The sequence below is a fragment of the Phaenicophaeus curvirostris genome, chromosome 1 (genome assembly GCF_032191515.1).
Source record: "Phaenicophaeus curvirostris isolate KB17595 chromosome 1, BPBGC_Pcur_1.0, whole genome shotgun sequence".
NCBI classification, from domain to species: domain Eukaryota; kingdom Metazoa; phylum Chordata; class Aves; order Cuculiformes; family Cuculidae; genus Phaenicophaeus; species Phaenicophaeus curvirostris.
In genome coordinates this window covers 102,072,806-102,093,217 of record NC_091392.1, presented here as the reverse complement: position 1 = coordinate 102,093,217, position 20,412 = coordinate 102,072,806, and the positions used below count along the sequence as shown (strand labels likewise).

The window sequence follows — 20,412 nt, the reverse complement described above, 5'->3', positions numbered from 1 at the left end:
CTCATTTAATGTTTTGTGACAGATAAACCATTTTAGAACCACCTTAACTGTAGACTTAGTTCCACGTCAGCTATATCATCTAAAAACATTGAAAAGATACATTGTGATGTGTTAGATTCAGTCCCGGTTTTGTTCCATAGCATCTACAAAGTGTCACAAAAGATTATTGGCAAAGTTACATATGAGGTTGGAAGCAGTTCCATATAGATGAAGTCATCAATTATTATATACACTTGTGAATCAGGTTTCTAAATCTTCATTCTTTTTAAAAAAAGTCAAGAACATACATACTCAAAAGTAAATCTCTCTCACAAGCAGACAGAACAGTCCAGCTTCACATGCCTGTTTGGCAATCTCACATTTTGAGTGTCAGTGAAAACTGCATACCTTTTTTTTAAGAACTGACCATCTAAAAGCACCACTAAAGAAGTGGCAGGAGTGAGAAAAAAAAAAATCTCATTCTGCTCTGCCAGAGCTTTATGGCTTTTCAGAAGATTTAGAGCAACTACAGAACTACAGCAAATAATCTTACTAGTTTATCAGTACCAAGAGTAATCAGTAGTCAAAAATTCTACATACTAAAAAAGTCACACACAATGCAGTCTTTGCATTCTGCAGTTCATATTTCAAAGAAAGTGGTGAATGGAAAGACAGATAGTGCTATAAAGACCTGTACTTCAAAACTAGGAGATATGACTAGTGACTATATAGGTAGACAAAAAATTATCTGTTTCTGAATGTTTAAGAATATATGCTTTTTGCTATTATGTTAATTATCACTCCTCGTCATTCACATCTCTTATCTCTACATCAAGCATAGAATATTCTACAGTAGGTGAGCTTAATAGTTCCGTAGATATAATATAAAAGGTAGATTTAGCAACAATCAAAAAATCTAACCTACTTACATCACAAAACCTTGGAAAATACTGCATAATTACTGTATTTCTAGTTACAGACAATTGTTTCCTCTCCTGCTCTGTAAACTCAAAACAGCTTTCTCATCCTTGAACAATTATTCTTAAATTTCAGTTTGTCTATATTTATCACTGGGATAATTTCATAGACCATAACAAAAAGTATAGAGATAAGAACACACACTGAGTAGGAATTTCCAGAGCATTTTTATGCATATCTTTGTTTCAGCAGATTCCTAGTTTACCTAACCTGATATTCAGCAGAAGAATGAGGATTTTTTCTGCGAGTTTATTTCTTTGATAGGAGCCTTGAAAATACGGCAGTTTCATACAAATTCTCCCAGCTTCTTTAGTCTATAGATTATTACAGCACATTTTTCTCCCTTATCTACTCATTACTGTCCCCCATCCATTAGGATCAGACCTCAGAAAATCCAGGTTTGACTGTAACAATTCAAATTTTCAGTAGTACATCTCTGTCTGAATTCAGTATTCACCTAGAAATAATCAACTCTACTAATAGCTAGTTATTATTACATGTATCTGCACTAGTGTAATATTTATGGCATTTGATAGTTCAAGAAACTTTATGTTAATTTCTGAAAGAAAGGATTTTATGCTCATGGATACTCTCAAAATACAATTGATAAAATAACTAAGTTCTCACTGTGTTTCTTTATAGTTTAACTTACTTAACCTAAGCTTACTGCTCAATACCCTTAATTTCTGAATGACAGGTAGAAGTTATACAAGTGCATGTGTACCACTACAGCAACACAAAAAGACCACCTAAAAAGCCATGGTTAAAAGGATCACAAAAACAAGCAAGATATAGATTTGGATAGGATCTTAACGTCAAGTAGTTGCATCAAATACAGAAAGACTTTATCTACACATTATTTGATTCTTATTTTTCAAATTATCAATACATAAATAGCTTTCACCTTGTAATGTGATACATTACCATCCACATTTCAACCACATATGCCTGTTCTTAAGCATAGCAGAGTTACAAGTTAACATTTCACTCACGGAGGTTACTCTGTGCAAATAGATGAACTGATTCTGCTGCTTAGAACAATTAAAAGACTAAGTTATTTAAAAAAAAAAACAAAGGACAATTGAGTAAGAAGGGTTTCAAGAATTAGACAGTAATTCTAGAACCAGCACCTTTAGCTTTGATCCATGGGGCACTGGAGGACAACCATCTTGTCCAGGAGGAATGAACAACTCCCACTTCCCATACTCCATCTTCTTATAAGGATGAGAAAATGGATTCCAGCCATCTGCAATTTAAGAAATAATACTAAGAATATTTATCTTAAAATGCACCCAATTACAATTTAAAGGTATAACAGTGCAGCCCATCTTTTACAGAATAAACATCAGTTACAGTAAACAAATACTTCTATATCTGATGCTACTAAACATGTTTAAAAGACACTCAAGAAAACATATAAAATTTTCACTAGGAAACCATAACCCGATACTAATTTGACAATGTTTGATGAATGTAAAAGCAACCTTCTCTCCAAAAAACACTACTGGTTTTCATATCACAAAATCATGGTGGTATGAAAATTGCTGAAAAGCAAGGCTTAACATAGAATTAAACCCCAAAACCTCACATCCTAAACAAGCCAGTATAAATATTTGTTACAACACTATGTGAAGAAATCAGCAGCAGCTGTTGACTATGCAGACAGGAAGCAAGTTTGGCCAAAATGTAACCAAAGCCAACCTCCATAAATTGACTGCTCAAACTAGGTTTGGACACATACACTTCTCATTGCCCCTAAGCTGATGTTCTATAAATAACACTCATTAAGTGTATATAAAAGGAAAAAATAAAGGGGAAACTACAGACAAAATTGACAGCAATGGCTAGGAAGCAACCAATACCAGACAACGACAACATGGCCAGGAAATTTGGCCTGAAATGCCACAGTTAAATATAACTAAGTCTCAAAGATGGTCCCTTTTTAATTAAAAAGTTTCAAGAACCAAGCTTATGTTCCATAACTCAAGATTTTTTGTCCTCTTTGTATTCACTGAGCACTGGAGACGTGCAAGGTTGGTCATTATGACATTCCCAGCTGAACATCTGCCAAGGTCTTCAGTGTTGGCATGCATGTTCAAGATTAACCCATATGAATGAGACTGAAAATAAAGCTTCTGAACAGCAGGCTTAGGCAATGTAATAATTTCTAGGCTAGAAGGAAGCAGAAAACCAAGTTTGAAAATCACTCCTTTTTTGGCCTTGAAAAGTATCTATCTCGCATAGTTCAAAGCAGAGACCCCTAAGCTAACAAGAAATCAGTCAACATGGAAAATTGAATTGCAAGACATTAAATCAACACATGCTAATCTTCCTTCATGCAGCCTATATGCATGACATGCCTTATAGTTAAAAATAAAGTGGTTTATAACTCAATGAAAGAAAAACAAGCAGCCTTCAGTGACTCTAGTAAAGGAGATACAGTGCATAATCTTATGCAGCCATTCTGTAACAGCTAACAAACTGTTCACTCCCTAAGCTGTAGTTCCATGACTACTTTAAGTCAGTACAAAACAATATTGCTGCTAAACATGGTAGTCAGGGTTAAAAGCAATTAAACAAAAAAAATGGGCATGCCATTAGAGCAAGATCATCACTTTCGGCACTACAGAAATCAAAGCAGAGAAGTGAAGAAGTTGTCTATATTCACCAACATATGCATTTTCCAATAAATATCAGGAATCAAAAAAATTACCTCCTGTGCAGCAAAAAGATAACCTTCTCTAACAATATATGGATGTCTTGAGTTTCAGAGAAAGCCTAGGTTGTGTTCAAAGTTGCGAGTGGCAGCTGTTTAAACCTGAGAGCTGCCAGTCTTTAAAGAACAAAACTGAAAGGCACAAATCACAGGCCAGACAATGGAACAAAAACTAAGAAATATTCTAGTACCAATTCATTTTACAGTAGAGTGATGTCAAAAACAATTAAGAGATTATTATAATAAAACATTCCTTATGCTCAAAACCAAATACAATTAAGTCATTACTCAACAGTGGTAAAAATATCACCTCAATAAAATTATCTGGATAGTGCAGATAGAAAATACACACATTAGCAGAAATAAAGTATTTACTAAATTATTGCTTGATCAATAGCCAAAGAGTTTGTATATTAGCAAGAATTAGATGAGTCTTTCCCCTTGGTTTTACTCCGAAGTTTCAATAAAAATATAATGAAGCAAACACTACTAACCTATACTAAGTTTACTAAGACAAGCACTGAAAAAACAACACCTTAGCAATAAAGCTATCCCCCTTAAAATAGTGTCAAAACCGCAAACGCTATATGTAGTGGTACACACTATAACACATGTATTTAACTTTAAGAAATGGTAAAAAGACATGGAATGCATGACTAGGATATTAGGGCTTGAAGGGGGGAAGAAAAAGGATGCCACAACATGGTACCTATTAAAAATTACAGGTCTATCAGTAATCACCGAGAGAAGGGGACTGCAGTCACCTAAGGACTCCTGAATGCTCCCAATGCACTGAAGGTACTTAAAGGGCAAAAATGGAGTTGGAGGCAGAAACTAGGGCAATACATTATGCATAAACTAGAATAATTACATGCTCATTTAGAACATATTTACATTATCCAAGTGTAAGTCTTAATCTAAAATAGAAGACATATTAAATAGCCTGGAACTTTTGGTTTCTCTCATCTCAGACTAGATCTTCCAAAACCAGCCAACTCTTTAAATATTACATCCTCAGCAACACGAGGCACAAGGGAGCTTCTTGTTTAGAACTGTACCATTAGCATGCCAAAGAATCATGAATTGAACATTAATCTAGAACTGAATTCAAAGCTATAATGGCTTGTATTCTACCATTTGTCATTAAAAATCAATTTAAATACAATATTTCCAGCTAAATCATAAATGACTTCTTGTTCCATCTCCTGGCTGTATTTTCACATTGAGAAGTACACGGCCATATGACTCTGAGGTGCACAGCTTAACCTGGAGTTTCATGATGTTTTTAAACTGAAGCTCAACATGAATATTTAAACACTTTCTTTTGCTTGTCCTATTTATAAGCATATTGATCTTGGGACTATGGAAAAACAGTACTAAAACAGTAAAGTTTGCTCACAGGCATTGAAAAAATCTTAACAATTAATCTGAAAAACAGTGCTAGGGTATTCCACTTATTTCTTTATTACTACACACCTTTACAGAAGCTTAATCATAGTAATTCAGAAAAGACTACCAAATACTATAGCTAACGGCATATGTAATGAGTCTTATTTTAAAGTTATATAAGCACATACAACTCCAAGTTCATAACTTCCTTCTGCAGAATTTGCTCTTTTAATAGTTTCCCCAAACAGGGGTAAGGAAGAAGGAAAACTCAATATTTAACTTTGTTTAAGCATAAGTAAACTGCCTCAAATAGGCAATAATTATACATTTTTTTGTAGTGTAAATACACACAACTGAACACTCAACAAGTAACTATTTCTGCAAAACAAAAGTTGGATAAATAACACTGCATACTTCTGAAATGCCATTAAATGAATCAAATCATTTCAGAGAAAATCCTAGTACAGTAAGAGACAGTAGTGAAATTTCTAGTATCTTTATGGACTAATACCTAACTCTGAAGCAGGGCTAGAGTAGAGGTAAAAGAGAAAAACAAAATGAAAATCCCCACGACCCCAAAGGAGAGAATAGTATTAATATTTAAGAGCAAAAATGTATCTGACTTTCATTTAAGAATTTGCAGAACATTGAGTGTAGTGAGCCTTCCAAATGAGGAGCAACTTTATTTCTGTCCCAAGTTCTAAGTGAATCAATGTTGTCCCAGTCCTCACAGTAAGCCAAGCAATTCCACCATGAAATCCTTCCTGTTCTGCTAACATCCTTACTTCTATTCCCTTCAAAACAGAACACCATGTACACTTTCATAAGAAGATCAGTTTGATTATAGATCATCATTTTCCAGCAGGACTTCTGCCTACATTCTCATGATTAGTGGGAACTTCGAAGGGCCTTCATCCTTGAACAACACTGCTGTTAGATCAAAGATAGAGCAAATTATTCTGCTATTATTTATCTGCATATAGTTTCATAGAAGCTTAACTGCAGAGTTTCTATGAGGAAGAACCTCAGTTAATTCAGACACATTCAGTTCAAAGCTGCAGCATGATCAGGCTAGATCCTTTAGGCAGGTCATTGCCATGTCAGTATTTAATTAAAAAAAAAAAAAAAGATATATACTTATCATATAATAGAAACACCTATGGTTCTTAAGCTTTACAATGTAGAGATTATCAGTTCGAGTTACAAAATGCCACTATACCAGCCAGCCACTACATACATTTTTACCATCACAATTTCATCATTGCTACAAAATTGTCTTTAAGTGAAAAGGGTATCAATCTAAAACACAGTACAGGAGAGAAGAAATATTCCTAAAAATACTTACTGAAGTCACCTGCGAGAAACACTGCTTCTGCTCCTGGTGCCCACTCTTTGCAATATATTCCACCATCCACAAACTGGTTAACTCCGAAGGTTTTGTAACTTTTTGAAAATTTATCAAGGCCTCCTTCATTTTCCTCAATGTTCTTCAATCGGTTATAAAACAGAGAATACCTTTCAATGAAAATAAATAAGATTTTTTTAGAAAGTTTAGTAAGTGCCTCTTTCACATTAACAAGTCTAAGAACAAAAAACCCCATTGAGACACACTATCATACTATGCCTTAGGTCTACAATATCTGACTCACTATTCTCTATAGAAACAGAAAAAAATAAATACAAACCATGCAATTTTCCCATGGTTGTTACAGAGTGCAAAGCTGCAATCTTCACCTTTGTCTGTTTTCTCTACTTTATGGGAACTGTTTGCACCGTAGTCTAACACTACAACTCCTGATTGGCAGTCAAGAAATCATAGTATTACTGCACAACAGGAGAACTTCATATTCTGAACAGCCCAGCACTTTTCCCTCCCTCTTACTAATATCGGACATAGGCCTCCTATGGAGAATTGCATAGCCCTGACACATCTATCACAGCCAATTTTTATAGAAAATCTCAAGACACTGAAAAGTTTGTAGTACAGTATATAGTAAGTATGGAGAAAGTAGCCTGGCGCTTGCCGAAAGGAACTCATTAGGCAGTCTCTCTACAGAGACTATCAGCAAGGCTTTGCAGTTCCCCAAGACTGCAGTGATTTGAAAACAATTACCACTTCACTGAAGTAATTATTTTGTTTGTACCCTGCCTACCGCACCAGGGCATGGAATGGCCTAAATATCTAATGTAAACATTTACTAGTATTACCTTGCAATTTTTTACATATTTTGCAATGTTTTCTTAAGGAAGCTCCCAGCAATTCAAGAAACATTTATATTGTGCACCTGATACGTAAGATCAACTTTTACTCCTAAAATATGAGCTATTATACGAAGAAGCACAGCTAAAAGCTTCAGCTGAGAGCTTTATTAATGCTACCTGCATGGTGGGGGGGGGTTGCTTGCTTTAACTACATCTCCAATGCAAATTAGAAATATGTTTCTGTTCTCCATAAATGGAAAGGAGCCCTCCAAAATGTATGAAAACTAATAAGAATCCCAGCAAAAACAACCTGTCTGCTTCATTACACTTACTGTACTTAGAAAAAGGAAATAGGAACAGTAAAGAAGCAAAACCACACTGTTGGATGATAGGTTTGTCTTTTTTTCCTAAAACCAACAAAGGAGAGGTAGCCTGTCCGCAGTGTCATGACTTAAGACACTATACTCTATGGCGCATTTTAAAGTTGTCTTAGAATTGGCCCTTAATTAATTCAAAGTAGAAGATTAAAATGTGTATCTACTTGAAGGTAAAATGACATTACTTATATTAATTTAGAGTACTATGACTACTTTCAAGGCTAATTTCCCAGGAAGTTTTTATTATGAAGACGGATGCTCACCTTTAAAAACAGCAAGATTTGAAATATGCCTCAGGACATGCTAACATACTATAGCAAATACATTCATAACTTTTTGCCCATCCACCTGCACCACTCTGTTAAAATTTGCTGATGGATATAATCCTCAAAAGTACACTACTAACTACTACTGCTCTGGTTATCGATTTCATTTACAGCACTTGAGGGAAAATTTTTTGTGAGATTTCCAACTATAAATGTATTACATATATACACAAAACCAGTTGATTGACTTAAGTTTAAACCAATTACAATCACAGAAAGATTTATATAAAGGTTAAATACAGAAACACGGAGCAAGTCACAAACAGCCTCAAAATTTCAACATGACATTTGGTAATGGCAAAGTTAGTCTACTATTGAAGAGTCCTCCTTGAAAAAAAAATGTATTTTGATTTGTATAGCTTTTTTAAAATTTTTAAGCTCCCCTTTAAAATGCATCCATTATTATACAAGAATAAAGTGCTATCTGCCAATTCCAGTTTCTCATCCATACATAAATTTCAAAATTTCTGCCTGTTACATGTATTATTTTTAATTAGTTCTACTGCAGCTGGAGCAGAAAATATCTAACTGAAGCAATGAATTTAATACACTTAACCTATTCCAAAACACCTTTTGTGTTTTATCTACTTAAAATGTATCTCCTCCTCTTGCCTACTTGGTACAAATACATTTTCACAGCTGTAAGAACAACTTTGGCTGGATGTAGTATTTCCCACATTCAGGAAGAAGTGAAAGTAGTAGTAAGCTTCCTCTTGAAACGAAGTCAGTCATACATAATCTCTGAAAACTGGAGACCAAGGAAAGGATACATTTATTAACAGAGAAGAACAGAAGATCACAAAGGACCAAAATCTGTGCACAGAAAAAGACTAGGATACATGTCATTTAACCTAGAGGCACATGCATGCTGCCTGCCTACTGCCCTTTCTTGACAATCCTCCCTAGCAAAGGGGAAACAAACCCATTTGCCTCATTTCCAAAGAAATAAGCAACAAATTCAGGATGTGAGTAGGTTTAAGGGGTGGGAGGGAGGAAAATGGCCTTTCAGACAGCAATTATACAATAGATGTCTTTGGAAAAAATCACTGAATCCTGAATTCTCGTTGCAGAAGCACAAAGAGTACATCCACTAGTTCAATTTTTACCTTTCAGTAAAATCAAAGATTCAGCAAACAAAGAGATCACAACACTTAATGAAATTATCATGAGTATTACTGTAAAAAAAAAAAAAAAAAGACTACTCTTTTTGCTCTCTTTGCAACCATAGTCAGCAAGATTACAGGCTCAAAAAACACCCTGATTTCTTTTGAAGAATGGAGGTCAAGGAAAGAAGCAGATTAGAAAAGTGTTTGATCAAGAATGTAAAGCATTATTGTAATGAAGTTTGTTTATATTGGACAGATTTTGAACAAGCAATACAGCATCATGTACATAGAGTACAAACGCTCCTTCAATTTGTACACAAGCACACTGCTTGTGATAGAGCAAGTTAAATTGGGTATCACTGCTGCATCACCACTGCAGAAATCACAATTACTGAAGCAACTAGTGCTCTCCTTAATTGTTTTTAAATTATACCTTAGAAAGCATTCATAGTTTTAGGGTTTTTCTTATTAACCACCTCCTGAAATTATCAAATATAGAATTGTAGTTGCTCACAGTTCATGAAAAACCCACTAGCTTTTAAAATGGATCAACTATGCTATGAAACATTCTGAAAACTCATCTCAGGAGATGAAACACATCTGTCATAGAAGGTCTTATAAAACAGTATAAGTATAGTTTTGAATCCTGTTGCTGCTTTAAAGGAAAAGATTCAGTTGAGTGTACACTCACGATCCAGATTTAGGAAATGTGAAGCTTTGTTTTCACAGAAATTTTGACTCTCATTTCTAAATTACTGAAGCCTGTTAAACATTTTTATCTTCCAAACTGAAACCTCATGATTACACGGAAAATTACAGGAAAGTTTTTTGTTAATAGTCAGACGGACTCTAGACATACAGCACCTATTTCAAAGCACAGACAATCTTGTAAAATTTTGGATGTGAATAAAGCCAACAACAGTGTCCAGAGCTACAAGTCAGGACAAAAGGCTGACCACTACCTTCATACTTTAGGTTGTCACAGCTTAATGAGTGACTGCAGTCTTTTTAAGATTTTTCTACTTCCCTACATTGAAGTTGACACTGAAGAGGATTACAAGGTAAAAACCTTGAAAAGTACAACCATTACCTTTAAGACAAAAAACTAAGTAAGAATACTCTGGAGCCACAGAACTTTCAAGTACAGAGGGTCAGAAGTAACTGGAGAAAGTTGTACCTTTTTGAATGCTGTACCACACCTAAAAATTGCAGGCAACAAAAGGGGGCTACTTTTTGTGCATTCCTTACTCCTGGAGTTCTTACGGAAAAGCAAGCTTTTCATTTCAACTCCCATATCCATTCATCTTACCTCTGTTAACAGACCGACAGCTTTTAAAACTAAAATACCAACAGGTGTTTTATTCAGACTTAATGGAAACAAAAACCTCACAGTCTTGGCATTCCCCCAAACACACAGACACCCATCTTAAAACATGACATTTGGTAACAGAACAGTACTTTTACATCAGCGTTTTCCCCTCTCTTTTACCACTGCTTCACTGTGAAATACTGGTGGCAATTGTAAACATCACTTGAAACAGGGTCACAACAGTCTTTTCCTATTGTTACATACATAATTTGTAACACAGCATTGCTTTAAATCCCACGCTTTATACGCAGCTTTGTTTAAACACTTACAATAGCACTGCAGGAATTGGCTGACTTTCCATAGAAGCAGGATTAAAACATCAAACTTGAATTAGTATAATGCCTATCCAGAAAACAAGTATCTTGAAAATAAAGTAAGCTTCACAGTGAACCAGTAAAGATAATACTAACTCAATAACCACTTCAAAGGTTTACATTTCAAGTGAACAACTATTCCTTATACTTAATCAGAAAACACCTTCAAATATTTCATCTTACAGATATCCAGAGACTTAAAACTTACACAGTACAAGTACACAGTTATCAAAAAAAAGGTGGTCTGAAATCCTTCAGTTCAATGCAAAGCTATACAGTTCCTATGCAAAGAAATAATGTTTTCTATTTATTTAGTAACCTTGCTGTACAAAACCCTCCTGATGCTACAGCTCTATTACCAGTGACTTCATTCAGCTATTGATCCCATTAAAAGTCTCAGGCATATGTTAAGATTAGTAGCTTCAATATGTATCATAAGAATACAAGAGTTAAGCCTTCCCATCCTACCTAAAGTCGACTGCCTTACTGAAATAAGACTTTTGGCAAACTATTGAAGAAGTCTGATAGCAAGTCAGAATACTGAAATAAGGCTCCATATAAACCTTTCAGGTCTTTATTAATATTCCAAGCAGCCAGAGGTACTAAATCCTCCCTGGCCACTTTGTAAAATAACAGAATGTATACCAATATTTCAAACTTCTAGATTTAACAAGGTAAGCTTTAATTCTTTGGCATCACAGTAAGGTAAATAGAAATCAGTATAACCAAAGAGGCCTTAGCAGGGTATAAGATACCCTCAATTAATCAGTCTGGGACAAAACTTCAAGATGGCTGCAAAACTTCACGATGCTATGCCCATTCTTATACCCTTTCACAAAATTGTAGTTAATGCCATCTATAGAACAGTCAATCAGCTTATTTTAATACCTGTATCAACACTGAAATTAAACATTTTAGTCCCTCTTCTGCTTGTGAGGCCGATTTTAGTTGCTATTCATCTTTTGTAATCTTTTTTGTCGACACCAGCACTTGTATCATAATTTCTACAATATTAGCTCAGTATTAATGATAATTCATTCAAGACATGAAAGCAAATAGGAGACTTTGATAATTGTATATAAAGTCTGCATGGAAAGCCCAATTCTGCAGATACCAAAAGGAAAAGGATATGAATGAATATGCCCAGCAAGGTACTCTGTAGCCAAATACTCCCATTTTCCAATGCAAACATTTACAACAAAGTCAGTGTTAAAAATAAAGTTACAGTCCAACAGAAAGAAAATAAAACTGCTACTGAAGTCTATTTGTTTATATTTCTTCCAATGTAAGCACTGGAAAGACTAAAAGATCAAAAGCAGAAAGGAAAAATTTATTCATTTTCTGCTTCCTCCTTATTTAAAGAAACCTTACGAAAAACTCTCTTAGATTCTTAGGTACCACTTATCCTGTTTATCAGCTTAATTCTGAAGCCTCTTAGGGAAATGCAGCCTCTTATTTTCAAGCTTCCACACTTCCCTGAAAGAAGAAGCTGGATCAGCATTACAGTAAAATAGGAAACTAAAGAGGACATCAAATTCTGTCCTGTGCCATCACTGATGTATCATGAACAATGCTATTCATAAAGTCACTGAGATTCCTGAACTCCATTTTGAAAACCACCTCTGGTCCTGTTGCCTCCCACTTGTTACTATGACTGGAAAACTACTACAGCACTTTGCTGAAATCATAGTGTCTTCAGAGCAGCTCTGTTTAAGAGCTAACATACCATCATCCTCTGGCTCCAAAATTACAATGACCAGAAATTCTCCTGCAGTTTTCCACAGCTCCACTGACTACTCTGAGCATTCTTTGTTTGGGTGTTTTAATTTTAAAGCATTTATACATTAGACATTGTAAACAAGAATGCAAACCACCATATATCTGGAGCAATATTAGGACCGCATGCTGTCTTCACAGTTGTTGAATGAAGTACACTATGACCAACAGTGCAGGAAGACTGGTGCCAGTAGTAGGGAAAAAAAAAAAGGTAGCATGAAACTCATTCACCTACCGATGTGAACAAAGCATCAAAACATTCCATGTTTTGGTATAGATCCACTGTATCCTATAGTCTGTATGAACAAAAGGGTCAAAAAATTGTAGCAAAAATTCAAAATCAGTGTAGATGCACCACGCCTTCATTAACGTAAGACCATGTACAGACTACTTCTCTATAGGATGAGGAGTAAGCTGCCACAATTTCTAAAGGTTTACTTCTCTACAGTAATGTATTACTACTCAAAGACACAATGAAATTTAGTAAATAAGGAACTGAAAATGGCCAATTTTAGTTCTGACAGTCTACTGGAAGAGTAAGTCTGTTTTGGGGAATGATGTCCAAAATCTTGCAATGTTGTCATCAACTAGCAGTGATGGGTATTATCTAGAGTCCCTACACTGAACGTGCAAACAGCAATCACTTCTTTACAAAAACCTTGATAGCTATGGAAAAAGAGGTTTGAACCTGAAGATGCAGTATGAGTAATCTAGGTCATAAACTTCTGTACTTCAGCAGCTTTTATCACTACACATCTAGCAAAAAATGTTCATCTGCAGCAGTAAAATTTGCTCAGAAAACTACATTATAAAAATAGACTCTCCCATGGTCTGCCACAGCCCTCAGGTTAACTAGTCAAATGCAACAAGCAACATGCTCTGGAATGTTATAGACCTTGCCTATAAAATAAGCATTACTGCCTCCAAATTTGACCTTATACACATATACAGAACCACAATGTCCAGGTTCTGAATCATGGGCACTAGTTCTTTCATCTCCACACTGCAGTCCACTATGTGCACTTCTAATCACTGTGTACAAAACACAGAAGTGGTAGTCGCCATCTCATGAAGCACAGCTGCAAGGTCTGATACTGTGCTGTATTCTCACTGAATTTCCCTGGAAAGGCAGACCAGAATTCATTTCCTTCAAGGCATTCAAAGGAAGAACATGTGGGAATATACAACTGGACAACCCTGAAACAGTCATCACTAATAATGTCCATTTCTATTCCTGCTGTGACCCCTACCACTTCACAGAAGAAAAAAGGAAATTAAAAGGTGAAGAGAGAAGTTGAAAAAGGTAGATGCAACACCTCTGAATATTTCAAAATAAAGAGCATAAGACCGATCACAAATTACTTTCTAATATTGCTGTGAACATGCTGTTACAAACATTTTCTCTGACCCCAAAGCCAGTGCAGAGTCCCTGCTCAGATTGGCAAGTCAGCAATTCTAATTTCCTCCTTTGCTCTGTAGTTATTCCCTCAAGCTGTTCTCTTTCAGCTGCCTACAAGGGGATGGACTGAAGTAAGACGGGAGTAGGATGTATCAAGCAAATTTCTGCAGTCCAACAAATCAAAAGCATCGTTGTTGAACTAGAATTATGCAGCGGAAGCAAATTCCTGTTGGCAGTTGCTTCAACTTCATTTGTCATTAGTGGAAATATCAAAACAGAAGCCTTTGATTTAATTTCATTATTTTCGTCACCTTCCTTTACTCACTTTCAATTTGGCTAATTCAGAGTTACATTCAAAGCAATTACACCTAAGGAAAAGGGCAAGTAAGGCACAGTAAATCTTGGGTTCGTATGACTACTTCAGAACAGTAGATCTATTGTATTTTAACTTACATCAACTACAATTTTAGATGACTGACTGGCACTTTCTGTACAGTCAAATCCTGTCCCATTCACATAATCTTTTTAATACACATTTAAACAGATTAAAATGCTTCTGCTTCCCTTTACAGGTAGCTTCCAGTATTACAGGTTTTCTAATCAGAGAGAAGTTGTAAGGACACTCAAATTAATGCATTCATGTCCCACGTGTTTTTACAGAAAGGGTCATTGGTCACTGGAACAGGCTGCCCAGGGAGGTGGTTGAGTCACCTTTCCTGGAGGTGTTTAAGGCACGGGTGGACGAGGTGCTAAGGGGCATGGTTTAGTGTTTGATAGGAATGGTTGGACTCGATGATCCGGTGGGTCTCTTCCAGCCTGGTGATTCTATGATTCAGTTTAAAAAGAAAAAAAATAAATGCAATAGCCCCCATGATGCCTTACTTCAATAGTTACTTACAATGTGTGGGCACTTCCCATGGCGAGCAAACAGATGTTAACTTTCAACTCTTCGGATGTTCCATGATTTTAGAATGGAGAAGTAACAGCTTTGTGTCTCGAACTAAATGTAGTATCTTAAAAACAAATATTTTCTTAGGGATAATTGAATACTTTCTCTGTTAAGAATTATTCATACAGGACAAGTGACTTTTTCCAAAACAATTTTAAGTGCAATGACATGCAAGTCAAGCCCTAGCAACAGTATACAGTCTATCACATAGGAAGGTGACAAAAGAGAAACTGACAGAAAACAAAGGGAAATTAGAGATTTTCTTGACATCCTATCAGTTGCTATTTCTAACAGATGTAAAGTCCCATAATCTATGAAATGTAAAAAAGAATTATGTTTCAATAGTATTTTAGCAAGAAGATTATTTGCTGACTTAAGATCTGGCACAGACCTTTCTTCCTGCATAATACTAGAATACTAGTGGACTAGAAGCAAGTCTTGATCCCATTTTAAACATTAAGATAACTTAGTGGCTTCGCCATGTTTTTGCCATCAGCTTCACAATGGTCATAAACAGTGCTCAATTCAAAACCAAATGCAGGAGTGATTACAACATGTACCAAACACAAACTCAATGCTACCATTAAGTAATAATTCTTCCAGTGACTTATCTAAACTAATCCCACTTCTAAGATCACCCTTCCTCACAATATTTAGAGGCTTATTTACCTAATCCACATGTTTATCTGTCACTCCCTTGAGTTTATTAGAAACACATGGATGCACCTCACAGGGTAAGTTTAATAAGTTAGCAGTGTATAGAAGAAGCGAGAGGCCATTTCTTTCATCAGAAGCCTAGCAAACTACTTAGTTATCAATTCAAGTGAGAAAGAAGAAAAAGTGTATAAGGTATAAACATTTGCTACAAGAAAGCCATTTATCTTTTATCCTCCACTGACATAAAAGGTATATAGTTACTTTGTAAAAAAAAAACAAAGACACACCCAAAAATCTTTTGATACTGTGTTACAGCTTCCTGGAATAGCATAGCTATGTATAATCTGTATCTGCCAAAGCACTCAATGCAGCTTCCCTGTCATAAAACAGCAATTACAAAATAATGGATATGTTTTAACATTGTATACAAGGTAAGAAATTTACCAGTAGCATACTTAATTTATTGTTTTATACATCTGAACATTTATCAGATTAAGAAGTTTCATACCTCAAGCATTTAACAGTCATTGTCTCACTATCCCTCTCCTAAGAAGTCTTAAGTAGGCAGGAATTGTACACTAAAAATCCTTTTAGATACAATAGTATGCATCTCCGTTGTGATGATCTGAAGCAAGCTGATGCCTCTTTTTGGATTAACATAACTACAGAGGAACTCCATCATATTTGAGCACAAAGCTGCAGAAGTGCAGAGACAGATTTCTTTTTTGAAATCAGTAGACTAAGACTGTGTTAGCTCATGTTTCATATTACACAAGAGAAAATAAACTGAAAGGTCAGTTGAACAGTTACAGCATTGCCCTTTTCCAAGGTAATCAGCAGAGCATGTAGCAAAGACATGAAACACAAGCGTGACTGGAAAGACAGTAGCTGATAAAGAGGCTTTTGCTGCCAAAAGCATGTGGGACAAAATATTGCTTTTTCAATGCCCATCGAGGAGTGTGGCATACTGCAGGCCTTACTTCAGTAACTCAGATTTATTACTTTAATCTGAAATTGTGTTCTTGCTAAACAGTCAGGTTTGCGTATTGCCAAGACACACTAGAATATGTAATACTGGCATTAATCACATTCTCAAGTAAACTACAGGAACAATATCATTATTAATTTGTTTGCAATAGGAACACAATACAGTCAAAAATTCATCTGGTGTACTAATGCATTTTTACTTCAAGTACACAAATTCTTCTTGCTATTCAGTACTGTCTAACAGGAAACTGTAAGGTAGATTGAACACCCCCCTCCTCATATTAAAAGTAGTTTATTTTTCCTCTTAGAAGAATGTATGTATTAGTAGAACCTTCCAAAATGGTTTCTACTCATCACACTAACACACATTTAGAAACACTTTAATCTAGAAACAACTCAAATGTTTTATTTACCCGAATTATTTTTAATGAAGCTGTAAATAGCAGCATAACAACTCCCATTTGATTCCACTGCCAACCATCTCTAACAGACTACCTTCTTCTTAATAGATACCAAGGTCTAGTTGGGGAAAGAGTCAGTTATTCCCACAACATTAGTACAAAGTTGGAATCAAAGCACAAATTAGAAGTAATAGATACACAAGAGGTTTCAGGAGTAAAACCACTGAATTTCTTAAAGAAATTATAACGTGCCTCTCGGTGGCAAGTACTACTACCCGTTTGAATGTCTTCAGTATCCTGGAAGTGTCAGACCGTGTTACTTCTAAAGCAATTATCTGTGTAGTGAGAACCAGCCCACACACCTTCTATGGGTTGTAAAAGTTCTGCACAAAGTCACAAGATAGTCTGGACTTCAGCAACTGTTTATTTTAATTGTAACTTAAATAAATGTGTTTTGAAGGGGGGGGGGGGGGCATTAGCTTGCCACGGCAGTAAATATAAGCAGCCATCTGTTCCTTTTCAAATTTAGATTTCACGTCTGTTGCAATCAGATTGGCTTCCACATCCTTAGTGATGCTGCAAGTAACATTAACTAGCATAAATGAAGCTCAACATAATGAAAGACTTGTCTTTCTAAATAAACACCCAAGAAGTTAAGAATCAAAAGTTTTAGTTGTCTACCAGCAGGAAGAATCTTTTAAGTCAGAAGTCACTTCTGATTATTTCAAATAAAGTACCAGATATTCCTTACTACCTTAGCCACCAAACCCACTGTAGTATGCCCATTTTGTAGTAACAACTGTTATTTGAATTTCCTAACAGAAAACTGCACAGCTGCTCTAGCTACAACTTCATTGTTAAGTTCCATCTTACTTATCTTTCTTTTAAAGATCAGATCAACTGCATGTATATTCAAGCAGTTCGCTATTTGAAAGTTATGTTAGAAAGTTATTAATAAGCAAAAATATTCTCATCCCCTAACAACCAAACAAAAAACCCTTACTACAGGGCTGTTTCCTTGTCAAACTAAACAGATCTACATGGATAGTTCTCAAGAGTCTGTCAGAAAGATAGCTAGAAGAAAGCTACCCACAACCTGCTTCTTTATTACCACAAACCTTGAGCCCTGTAACAATTTTCTCTCATCAAGTGACCATAAAACTTACTATGAAATTTTTACATATAAAGAACAGATACAAAAGAAAGATTAAACATGGGAAGGAAAGGAAGATATACTTTTGCTTTTGTTGCTAATCAAAATCAGCACAGCGATTAGTCCTCATTTTTATCAAGGAGCATTTTCTATTTAGCCTCAATGGCTGTATGGGGTTATTCACAATGACCATGCATTTAACTCACCAGGCATACCTGGTCTGCTAGCTGGGTTTCCTGTAATGCTGATAAAGAAAAGAAGACCTTTTAGGAGAAAGTTTTAAGGAAGAAAACATTCCCTCCAGTGACTGGAAAAGAGATCTGGAGGGATTTGGTGGTGAGGAGAGGAACATCACTGAGCTACTTTACCTTCTATGTTATCACATCAGCTTCACAGCACAAGCTTGTCAACCTTTAATTCTTTTAACTGGTTTCACTACAGACAAAACCAACAAGGAAAGCCAAGCAGTCAAACATTTACACCATAGACAACACAAAGTATTTATGATTTAGTATCAACATAATAGAAAGTATAATTTATGATTTAGTATCAACATAATAGAAAGTATAATTACAACTTGCCTACTCAAGAAATGTCTGTAACTAGTCTCAGGCAATCACACCTATTCCCATGGAAGATAAGCAAGCAAAAAGGATGCATTGTTGACTGTTGCTCTGAAGAGTTGTGTACAACACCTTACTTCACTCTTGGCCAGGCATTTTCAAGGTGCAGTCTAAAAGCTGCTCTTTTTCCAGACTTCGGTAAGAATGAGAACAAAGATAAAAAACACTAGTCATCAACTAATTTGCAATATCATCTCAAAGTTATTATATTGAATATTCAAACTTCTTTAGAAAGAGTCCAGATTTTACATTGTACAGCTATTCTTCTGAAACATGAAGCTGCTGTATATCTCCTTGACAAAATATTTAATCTGAATAACACTGCATAAACTGTTGTATGACAAACAATTATTAAACACTTAACTGCAGAAAGAAAACTAACCAGCAGTTTTGGATTTGTCCCAATCACATACCCATTTTCTCATGAATTAAGCTCACAAGTACACATTAAATAACCTCCAATACACTTGTCTACCAATGGGATTGTGCCTGTAATTGACATTAACAGGGACAGTTTGACAATCAGAGGAGTCACCACTACTTTGCAGCCTCCAAGCATGTTAGTCTCTTGTCTACAATGTGACTTACCTGACACAACATTAGAAAGCTTATTATTCAATTTTTAATTGATATTACTAAAGAAAATTATAAACAAAAGAAAAAGGAGAGTAACAACTAATACTGCATTAGTACGCAAGACTCTTAAGTCACCTACCATAAATGGCTCAAGACTTAGCAAGACAGGGAAGTTTACAACAGAATTTTAAATATTTGAACTGACGAGGTAACTTGGGACACACAGCCACTTGCAACAAATGAGGGGGAGGAAGCAAAACCCCACAGACTTGAAAGCCTGGTATTGCCATGGTTAATCATCCTGATAAAGTGCAGCTGTAGTCTTTCTCTTAGAGAGCACTACTGGGAAAGCTTCAGAGATCATGGAATATAAATATTAATCTAATACTAGGATTTAAGAAATACAAGATGAACAAGCCATCTACCAGGTGGAGAAACCCCCCCTGTTTTTATAATTTCAGTATTATCTTATCTGCTTAGGATTCTATATGCACCTTCTAAGACAACTACTAAAGGTAGAGAAATCTTTCTTTTCAAATTTTGACATAAGCTTTATTTACGCAGAACCTTTGGTACAGCAAATTAATATTACTAAACATTCCATTTCAGATGGATAAACTTAAAATAGCAAAAAGGTCCATCAATATAATAATGGACTATATGTTGAATAGTATTTCCATTTGTAGTTATGTTCCACACCAACTCTGATATTCCTTTGACTATTTAATATGGGGATTTTTTTCTCTTTATATAGGAACTTAGACAACTTACACTGCCTGGCCTGCTTCAAAAGTTGCATTTTAAAGTGCCTATCTTTAACGTACAAAATATAAAAAGCTTTGCACTATATTTGGCTGAAACAATATGTATTTGTATTGATTCCTAGAAATCTGTGTGTCTACATCAGACATATACGCATACCTTCATTCTCCCCTCTACCACCTGAAATGCATACAACAGAACATTAAAGTAACAATCTCTTTTATTTGAACTAAGCCTATAAAAACATTACAAGTTCCAATTCTCAGTCTATAGAGCTGCCAAAGCAAAGCCTACAAACTGAAGCCAAGCAGGACAACACAATCCAAAACCCTCAGTCAGCACAGACTCCTTATTTGAGGTCAGCTTGACACAC

At 35.5% G+C, this 20,412-nt stretch overlaps 1 protein-coding gene across 5 annotated transcripts in view; it reads right to left on the bottom strand.

Annotated features, from left to right (window-relative positions):
* The window catches only part of GBE1 (1,4-alpha-glucan branching enzyme 1), a 161,830-nt gene that overhangs the window by 124,998 nt on the left and 16,420 nt on the right, over nt 1-20,412 (bottom strand). For all 5 annotated transcript variants that reach the window (XR_011338572.1, XM_069870145.1, XM_069870127.1 and 2 more), the window contains exons 2-3: nt 6,408-6,577; nt 2,088-2,203 (exon numbers count right to left, since the gene is read on the bottom strand). Coding sequence is in view for 4 of the 5 variants with exons in the window: in XM_069870145.1 (XP_069726246.1) it covers nt 2,088-2,203; nt 6,408-6,577 (286 nt within the window). In the remaining variant the exon portion in view is untranslated. The remainder of the gene's footprint in view (nt 1-2,087; nt 2,204-6,407; nt 6,578-20,412) is intronic.